Below are 10,108 nucleotides of genomic sequence, written 5' to 3' on the forward strand. Positions count from 1 at the left end.
ACTGAAGTTAACCCACTCCTTCCTGGTCAGTGTTTTTGCACAGGATGCTGCACTTGATTGGGGAGGGGAGGAGAGGGAGAGAGAGAGGGAGAGACCAAGAACTGAATAATTTGATGACATTACAAAAAATCAATATGTAATGAACCCATTTCATTTTTCTATGCAGGGTGAAGATGGTAAACCAGGCAGCAATGGTAATCCAGGAGAACGTGGAGCTCCAGGTCTACAAGGTCCTCCTGGTCTAAGTGGCTCATCTGGAGAATCTGGCAGAGATGTAAGCAGATATTTCAGATTTTCATGCTAGACTGTGAATTATTCACAGGCCCGTCTAAGGGAGAACTACAGTGGATTTAGAATCCCACCCTGAAAAGCCTGGTGCATAGGGGAACTGGCCCAATACCATTCTCATTTAAAAGGATGCAGCCAGTTCCCCCTAGTCCAGCCTACCCTCTCTGTAGGCCATGGTCCTATCCTAACTGGTGTCGACCAAAGGAACACTCCCTTCACTGTTACAAGTGCAGGGGCTGCAGCTGTGACAGATCCTTATAAGGGCTACACAAGGGGGTAATATGAATCTCCTGGCATGCTGTCTTCCTGAAAATCTGCAGAAGGGCTGCCTACAACCTGGTCCTTTCTGTGAGGGCTGTATTTAAATCATTTCTGTCTCCCTTCTTCTTTTGAGGAGCATTATCCTGATTAAATCTAAAACATGTTGGCTATGCCGTAATGCTGCGAATATTTAAACTTTTACCTCTCCGTGTTTTTCAGGGTAACCCTGGATCAGATGGCTTGCCAGGTCGTGATGGATCCCCAGGACCCAAGGTAGGAGGCATTAAGTATCTATGGCATGTATAGATTGCCAATCCCTGAGGTATCTAGGTACTGATCTGTACTGCACCTGCTGTCTCTACGGCATCAGTGAGGTGTTGGTTACATATGCACTATGTTGTAATAAATAGATGTGTTTCTGATGCTGGCTGTTGTGAATGTCTCTGCAGGGCGATCGTGGTGAAAATGGTGGCCCGGGTTTACCTGGTGCCTCTGGTCATCCTGGGCCCCCAGGGAACGTTGGTCCAGCTGGAAAAACAGGTGAAAGAGGACATCCGGTGAGTGCAAACACGACAGAAAGCACCTACTGTCCATTTTGTATTGTTTTACCAGATGCAATCTGTTTTATACACTAACAGAGAGCACAGGAGTATGGAAGAGTCAAACTGTGTGTGTCTGTCTGTCTGTCTGCAGCAGTGAAAGGCTCTGGCTGGGGAGAGGCAGCAGGGAAAGTCTGTCACTGTGGTGGGGAAAGGTTCCAGCAGCAGATACTACATTGCTAAAAATATCAGTGTAGACACAGAGAGGCACTGCTTGGACAAATGGAGAGCCATATAGGGAATATACCCCAGGCATCAGGGGTCTAGGGCACTCTATTCACTTAAGCAGTGCCTCACTGTCTACACTTCTGTTTATACCTGGGCATGCCGTGTATTCTACATGCTGCCATAAGTGTGAACCTTCCTAAATCATAAATAGCTATGCACAGTTTAAGCTCAAACCCATAGAGTACTTTTTGATGCCACATAGTCAATAAGCCAACCAGACTGTCTCCCTTTACAAACTATGCTTTGCCTGTACAGCACTAGTAATATTATAATAGCTGAGGGAGTTGTGCACTTTGGAAAAGCCCAACCTCTCACCAAATGTTGGGTCTAATCCTATAGGACACCAAGTGCCTCCCGACAGGAGCCAAATTCACTTGCACATGAGGCCTGGTCTAATGTATCAAAGGGATTGTTTAAGTGGAGCTGGCTATCAAGTAGATTTTGTAGTCTTTGTTACCAAATAATATAAGAAACTTATCAACAGAAAGCTAAGCTCAATTACTAAGTTTGTGGACTTTCTCCCTAGTTTCTGACCAGCTCTAGTATCTGCACGTACTGTCTCTCTAGAGAAAAGAGTATGGCAATTGCATTTGATCATGAATATCTCTCATTCCTTTTTTGTCCCTAGGGTTCTTCTGGTCCCGTTGGCCCTGCTGGTCCTTCTGGTGCTCGTGGTGCTCCAGTAAGTCCCCCTTTAAAGCACTTGGACTATCAGTTCTGCCATTTTCTGTTTTTGACAATTTCTCCTACTTATTTTTATATCCATTTTTATTACTAATCTATTTTTAAAGGGTGCCCAAGGTCCTCGTGGTGACAAAGGTGAAACTGGTGAGCGTGGCAGCAATGGCATTAAGGGTCATAGAGGATTTCCTGGTAACCCAGGTTCCCCTGGTCCCCCTGTAAGTATTATGTTGAAATTTTATACTAAGACTATAATTCTTCTTTCAATTACAGTGATTCAATGCCAGGTAACAGAGAAAAAGAATTCAGCGTTATGTAATTTACTAAAGCATCTGTGTATTTTAAACATTAAAGGCAATCAGTAGTCTTGATCCCGATGTTACACCAAGGGGGGACAAGGATGAATAAAGATCTCAATGGATTCATTAGGTTCCTAAGACACAAAACTGGGTTTGAGAAAACCACTTTGAATGAGGCTTCTGGTTTTGTTTAGGGTAAATAATATTCATGTTTATGGTCTGTGACTTTGTCAGAATCCTAGTGTTTTTCTCTTGAGATTTTCAAAGGTGCCTGTGGGATTTGGCTGCCCAGTTTTGGCTAGAAATTAATGGCAACTGAATATCCAAATCCTTAATTTGGCTTTGAAATATACTACCCTTAGAGTCTGAAGACTGGATTTTTTGTTGCCCTGCAACTTGTGTAGTCATTTACACCAGGCAAAGTGAGTGTGAAATGCTATCAGATCAGAACTCTAGTGTTTTACATGCACTGTGCACTCATTTTGTTTAGCTATTAATGACTACACAAGGCACAGAGCAACAAATAATCCAACCCTAGGTATACATAATTGTCTTCACAGTCATATAATTCTGCATGAAGAAGATTTGTATTTAAAGGAATTTTAACTGTAAAGCTTCCACTGACTCTAAAGAGAATCTACAGACCAAATCCCATGCAATTCTCTAAAAACGAATGGGTTATGTAATGTCATAGCAATGCCACAACTGTAATGGCATTGCATGTAAAATCTAAATGAGTAGAGGCCATGATTAAAAAGCCATTAACCAAAATTTACCATACTGTGGCATCTGATCTGCGGCTCACTACTCTCATGGACAGAGTAAAATCTTGACAGAATTCCATTAACTTACATTTTTCAGTAGGAAGCTATTAGCCCTATTTATTCCTTGGCAATTCATCAATAAGTAAATGGTCATTTAATCTTAATTTATTTAAAATAATTGATGTTTGCAGAATCCTTAAAAGAAATCCTGCAAATACCATAGTCAGCGCTGCAGTGATAGTTTTGTGTATTCCAATAGAATTAGGGCTTTAGCCAGAGCCCACAGAAGTCAATGGGAAAACTCCCATTGGGCACTGGATGAGACCTTATACTTTTCTGTTTAGAGAATGACCAGGTTTTATTTGTCATATCTGAGCTTGAAAAATCTTTTTTCAATTATTTGCTTTACATAAAAAATCTTTAAAGTTATCTATTAAAATGATTACACAAGAAACATCACAAAGATTCCTGCTGCATCCAGTAGGTTAGAGAATATTTATGACCCATCTTCTTTTAACAGGGTCCTCTGGGTCCACAAGGTGCAAATGGAAGTCCAGGAGCTATGGGAGCGAGAGTAAGTAACATTTCCTGATTAAGCAAATCCAACTGTGTTAGAACAAATGTTTTGAACTAAAAATATGGCAACTGTCAAATGGCAAGAGCTAAAGAACCAGGAAGCACATGATAATTCATAAGAATGAAGTGCTTTAAAATACTTTTTAATATTTGAAATAATGCATAAATAACATATGCGATCTTTTATATTTAACCGTGTTTGTCATTGTTCTAGGGTCCCCCTGGCCCAGCTGGTCCTCCCGGAAAGGATGGTACGAGTGGTTACCCAGGTCCCATAGGTCCTCCAGGCCCTCGTGGTAATCGAGGTGAAAGTGGGTCTGCGGTAAGTGGACAGCAAGCACAACTTTCATTAAATGAACAACTCCTTTTTATTGATCGATCTATCATTAAAAAGATGAACCTTTCTAACACTGTGCATGCTGGAACGACAGCTAATGTAGAATGTATCTACCCACTGAGCACCAGGGGCTTGATCCAAGTCCACTGAATTCAATGAAGACATTTAATTCATTAGGCTTTGGCTCAGGCCCCAGATAAGCACCAACATTTCCCATTTAATATGGGAGAGCAAAATCTCCTCTTCTCTTTAAAGCCTTGACAACTCTGCGGGCTAGTGTGAAGTAGAGGCAGGACTACAGCCTACTTTCCCCATCTGGGGAGGCTAGCACTCTCAGTTTAGTTCATTGCCTTTGTTCCTTAGCCATATTGTGGCTGCTCTGCATGCATGAGTACAAGGGCTCCCAGCATCTTCTTCATCTCTACAACTCAACTTGAACAAGGTGGCCCACAATTTGACACTGAATTAGGAAGAGGATGGGCTAAACTGGTCCCAGAGTGGCTAACAGTAGAGCTGAGTGAAAACAAAGCAATAAAGGTTTTTCTGTAACTAGCACTGTCCTTAGCTTTATATTTATGGTCCATATAGTACTTGTATGGACTTGGGTCTGAGCCTGCAATCCTTAATCAACATTATGTTCTTTATTTCCTAGGGTTCACCTGGCCACCCAGGTCCCGCGGGTCCCCCTGGACCTCCTGGGGCTCCTGGTCCATGCTGTGGGGGAGGTGATGGCATTGGTGGTTTAACTGGTGAAAAAGGACCATCATACTACTACGGAGACCAGCCATCTGAAAACAAGGTCAATATGAACGACATCTTATCTTCAATGAAATCAATTAACAGCCAAATTGAAAACATCGTTAGCCCTGATGGCTCCCGGAAGAACCCAGCTCGTAACTGCAGAGACCTGAAATTCTGCCATCCTGAACTCAACAGCGGTATGTTAGATTTTTTTTTTTTTCAATATTGGTAATACCACCTGGATCTTGAATTGTTCTGTTTGCAGTGTGACTGTACTCTGAAAAACGAATATGAACCATTTGCATGGTCATGGCTGGGCTTCTCATATGTCAATAAAAGACTGTTTTCTAACGGCAAGCACCACAAAGTAAAGCTGAAATCTGAAAGTCCATTTTGGTTCTCTTTTTTGTACATCATCATTAGTAACCGAGGGCCTGATCCAGAGCACAGTGATATCACTGGAAAGATTCCTGTTGGTTTCAGTGGAATTTGCTCAGACCCAAAGTCACAGCAGGGCAAAGCAGGCCCTGAGTGAGAACTGTGCAACCATATTTTCTTTAGAATATACCCTTGGTTTCACCCATGACGCTTTGTTGCTCCTCTACAGGTGTCAGAATTTTCTTTTTTTTATTTTAGTAGAACTTGCAGTTTAATTGAATTTTGGGGGTGGGAGCGGGGAAAATGGGAAAGCCTCATTGAAATAGATTTATTATTAATACTTTCCTGATAAAATAACATGGTGTTTTACACCAAAATATGACCCCTGCATGCAATGCTTCTCTTTATATCTGAAAAGTTGTTTTGTAATAGGTTTATCAAATTGAATCAAAACTTTATTTTTTAATTTATTGTCCATTAAAGAACCAAATAAGTAACAAATGGTGTAAAAGCAGTAACATAAAATCTAATTACAAAAAGATTACACTTAATCAAAAGTTTTAGAGGTGCTGTAATTTTTATCATGATCTGTTTTCCATGAAATCCAAACACACAAAAATAAGCATTCTTCAAAATGCAGAAATCTGCTGAAAAATAATTGTCGTCATCAACTTACAGCATACCATTCCAAGAGCACAAAGTATGGTAAATGTATCTTCTGTTATAATAACTTAAATACAAACTCATGGAGAAATGAAACTACTGACATTTGAATGCTGACTTTAAAATCAAATTCATCATCAGCATATAAAGAGAGCAACCCCACTGTCGTCGGTGGAGTCTTAGGCCAATAACAAGTTTGCCCCCAAATGATTTGGGCCCTGATAGAACAAAGTACTTAGTATAATTAAAAGAACAGGAGGACTTGTGGCACCTTAGAGACTAACAAATTTATTAGAGCATAAGTACACCTTCTCTGTATGTATATATATATATATATCTTCTTACTATATGTTCCATTCTATGCATCCGATGAAGTGAGCTGTAGCCCACGAAAGCTTATGCTCTAATAAATTTGTTAGTCTCTAAGGTGCCACAAGTACTCCTGTTCTTTTTGCGGATACAGACTAACATAGCTGCTACTTGTATAAGTGTGATTTTTAAGTAGGTCCATTGGCTTCAATAAGACTTCTCAGATGTTTAAAGTTAAATATCTGCTTAAGTCCTTTGCTGGCTGCGGACCATATGTAATACAATTTAAAGAAAGCTAGAATTTCTCTGACAAGTCATCTTAGAGCATTTGAATGAGATCATACATGGTCTCTTTGTGCCATCTTAATTCTTCTCCTGGCTTGTCTTCAGTCAAAACTTTCATACCTCTTACTCAATGCAAGCATTTGAGACAGACATACGCTTTAGAACATATGGGTAAAATAATCAAATTCCTCTCCTGATTTTCTGCTATTTTATGTCCCTCTAGGAGAGTACTGGATTGATCCTAACCAAGGTTGCAAGATGGATGCAATAAAAGCATACTGTAATATGGAAACTGGTGAGACATGCATCAATGCTAATCCCAGCAGTGTGCCACGTAAAAACTGGTGGACCAGTTCAGGAGCTGAAAAGAAACACATCTGGTTTGGAGAGTCTATGAATGGTGGCTTCCAGGTAAGAAATATTAGATCTTCTCAATTAATAACCTAGGCAGCAATTCTTATATTTCATTCACATCACTGATAAGTAATACCATGGAATTAATTTAATCTAGTAAATATATCAGCAGTTAAAAAAAAAAGATTGTTTTGTGTGTTGTACCACAGTTCAGCTATGGAGATCCAGAGCTTCCAGAAGATGTTTCAGATGTGCAGATGGCATTCCTTAGATTGCTCTCTAGCCGCGCCTCTCAGAATATCACTTATCACTGCAAGAACAGCATTGCTTATATGGATCAGGCCAGTGGAAATGTTAAGAAAGCCCTGAAACTGATGAGTTCCACTGAGAGCGAGTTCAAGGCTGAAGGAAACAGCAAATTCACATATGCCGTTCTGGAAGACGGCTGTACTGTAAGTACACAGAATTTTTGTAAGATAGCACCACATATAGGGCTAGATGGGATCCTAGCCGTGCAGGGACACTGGAAAGAGCAAAGACTCACTCACCCGTTGCAAGGGCTAGACACAGTTGCAGCTGTGATGCTCAGACAATACACTCCAGAAGCTTGAGTGAGGTCGGACAGGGAATAGGTGGAATCAGTGCTGGTGCACCGGTTTAAGTGGAGCCAACTGCGGGTATATCATACGCTTTGCCAGCAAACCAAGGAGCAGGCACTGGCAGGCATTATGCCACTTCCCGGGACCGTGCCCTCTGCACTGGCCCTTGCTACAGGCTACATGCTAAAAACAGCTTTGAAATCAACAGCTCTGTTTGTGGAGTAAGATGCTATTTGAAACTGTGCTTTACAAAGGTCTTCTTTTAGATGCCCCCTTTTCTTTCTCCTTTCATCCAAGTCATGGTGCTGAAATTCTGATTCCACCCCAAACCTAATTCTATTCAATCCAAAATGGAGTTTTTGTTGAACCAGGAATTGAATATGAAGGGCTAGATTGTCCCAACCATGCAAAAATTCACATGGGAGAAAAAGCTATGCACTAAGACAGAGGTAGCCTATAGACAATTTCATCTCCCTTTGAGGTAGGTGCTTTGGCCTATGTTTCCAGGTAGCACTGTTCCATGACCATATATAGCTGGAGGGTACTGATGCCATGAAGTCTACTCATTGATGGGTTCACTTGAGGCAGGACTGACATCATCCAGGATAAAGCCACAACTGAGGGGACTCCCCCTACTCTTTGGCAGTATGCTCAACGCTGGCAGGTACCAGAAACAGGCAGGGAACCATCTGATAGCAACATGCAGGCAGCTAGTCTAAGCCTGTTGTAACAGCAAGTGATGAATGGCAGTTATGATCAAGAATGCCAGTTGATGTGAATAACAGCAGTCTGTCTAGACAGCAGAAACTAATGCACAACAGCTTCCATAATTGCTGGTCGCTGCTGCAGTGATCTGAGGTCTCAATGGCACAAAAGATACACATGCACATCACAGAAAGTGCAACTTAAAGTAGTATGAGCCTGGTTTACACTGCAACCTCTTGCTGCTGTTTTTTTGCATGCACGAGACAAATGCGAAGTGCAGCTTATTTTTTCCTGTTTCCCTTTCCTATGCTCACTGCACAAGGAGGGGGAAGCATTTCTCAGTGCAAGGCTGGAGCATGCATGCAAAAAAACGCATGGTGTCTGTGTAGCCTAGAGCGTGTGCCAGAGATTTGTTCAGGGAGCTGTAACCATCTGATGCTTGCCCCCTACCTAGCCCAGCCTTCGAACGCTAATTAAGAGCTCTTCTAAACATATGCCTTTCCAAGAAGATAATGATTAGGGAAATGCAGTACTTTGAATGGGGCAGGGGATGGAACATCGGTGTGAGGAACAAGAGGTGTGAAATTAAGTAAAATAACCCCCCTGTAGAACTATACTGGATTTCTCTAAACTGATTTTCTCTTCAATTTTTGCAGAAGCACACTGGAGAATGGGGTAAAACAGTCTTTGAATACAGAACACGGAAGACAATGAGGTTGCCTGTGGTGGATATTGCTCCCATGGATATTGGTGGTCCTGATCAGGAATTTGGTGTGGACATTGGCCCAGTCTGTTTCTTATAAAATCAAGGATATCGCTTTTTCTAAAACCCCAGCAAGCAAATCCACACTCTCCTTTTGTTTTAACCTTGTCAACTGGTACAGGTGCTCAACTGTATCCCAGTTATTTATTTACAAATTTTCTGGAGGAAACAAAGGTAATTTGACAAAGGGTGAATTGTTTTTAATTACACAAAATACAATAAAAATGCTTTTTGCTTTTTTTAACCAAATTCCATCTTCAAAACATGTCTCCGTGGTGCTATAATAAAACTTCAACACTCAACAAAACAATACTGTCTTCTATTAGTTGAATGAAAGCCAATTTACACAGCACTGATTGCTCCCAGCATCAAAGTTTACCCTAAGACGCAGTCCATAAAGCTAGAAAGACTTCCCCGTTTCAACTACCTCAACATGGACAGAAACTGGGATGAGTTTGATGAGTTACAGCAAAAAAAACCAAACAGCCAAATCAAAATACATTGGAACCATTGGTTAATTCAAAGGAATTATTAGGTATACAATTGTATTTTTCTTTACTGATTAGTTTGAACACCCTAATGTTACAATCCAACAATAAAATTATGGTATTCTGTTTTCAAGGGTGCTTCTATACTTTCCTGTCATTGCTGGTCAAGACCACTAAAATTAGGGAAGTGTAAAAGACTAATGTGATGGTGCTAATGTATTTTTCACTTCTAAATCTGCAAGACAGGTTTATTGACTTCCATTAAAGGATTAAAAACAATTGTAAATGTCTCCTGTCAGAGATTAGGATTGGCCTACTATTTCTGAGGTCATTCCCTTCTCACTCTGTAAAAGTCAAAGATGCAGAATTGTGAGCTTCTTTCATCACATTAACACATTTGTAGTGTTGAAGGTTAACCATCTTTGTAAGCTTTTATATTGTTGTTGGTCTTTACCTTACAGAGACACACAATAAATATCTTAATAAAACTCCTCATTTTTCCACTTCCCTACTCTTATCCTTTCCTCCCAACTTTACTAACAGGGAAGCAAAGTTATAACAGAGTCCAGAAAAAGGACTGAGTGATCTTTCCTCAAGCAAAATGGCAGGATTTCACCCAGAGAGTTTACAATTTAGTACTAAGAAATGCTACCTGCTGCACTAAAGTATTTTTTTACTTAGAAACTTAAAGTTAAAACTACCTGTGATCAGCTTTTTGGACTATCATTCCAGGACTGAAAACCTGTCACACATGACCGACAGAAATGTCTGGTACTTTGGAAAATGTTCA

General features: G+C 40.7%; 1 protein-coding gene across 1 annotated transcript in view; it reads left to right on the top strand.

Annotated features, from left to right (window-relative positions):
- COL3A1 (collagen type III alpha 1 chain) overlaps positions 1-9,806 on the top strand; it is a 69,494-nt gene extending 59,688 nt beyond the window's left edge. Inside the window, exons 41-51 of the mRNA XM_048869429.2 lie at positions 167-274; positions 769-822; positions 999-1,106; positions 2,005-2,058; positions 2,168-2,275; positions 3,641-3,694; positions 3,911-4,018; positions 4,686-4,971; positions 6,633-6,820; positions 6,973-7,215; positions 8,724-9,806. Of these exons, the coding sequence (XP_048725386.1) occupies positions 167-274; positions 769-822; positions 999-1,106; positions 2,005-2,058; positions 2,168-2,275; positions 3,641-3,694; positions 3,911-4,018; positions 4,686-4,971; positions 6,633-6,820; positions 6,973-7,215; positions 8,724-8,870 (1,458 nt within the window). The 3' untranslated portion in view covers positions 8,871-9,806. The remainder of the gene's footprint in view (positions 1-166; positions 275-768; positions 823-998; positions 1,107-2,004; positions 2,059-2,167; positions 2,276-3,640; positions 3,695-3,910; positions 4,019-4,685; positions 4,972-6,632; positions 6,821-6,972; positions 7,216-8,723) is intronic.
- Positions 9,807-10,108: the final 302 nt, after the last annotated feature.

The sequence above is a fragment of the Caretta caretta genome, chromosome 11 (genome assembly GCF_965140235.1).
Source record: "Caretta caretta isolate rCarCar2 chromosome 11, rCarCar1.hap1, whole genome shotgun sequence".
In the NCBI taxonomy this organism is placed as follows: domain Eukaryota; kingdom Metazoa; phylum Chordata; order Testudines; family Cheloniidae; genus Caretta; species Caretta caretta.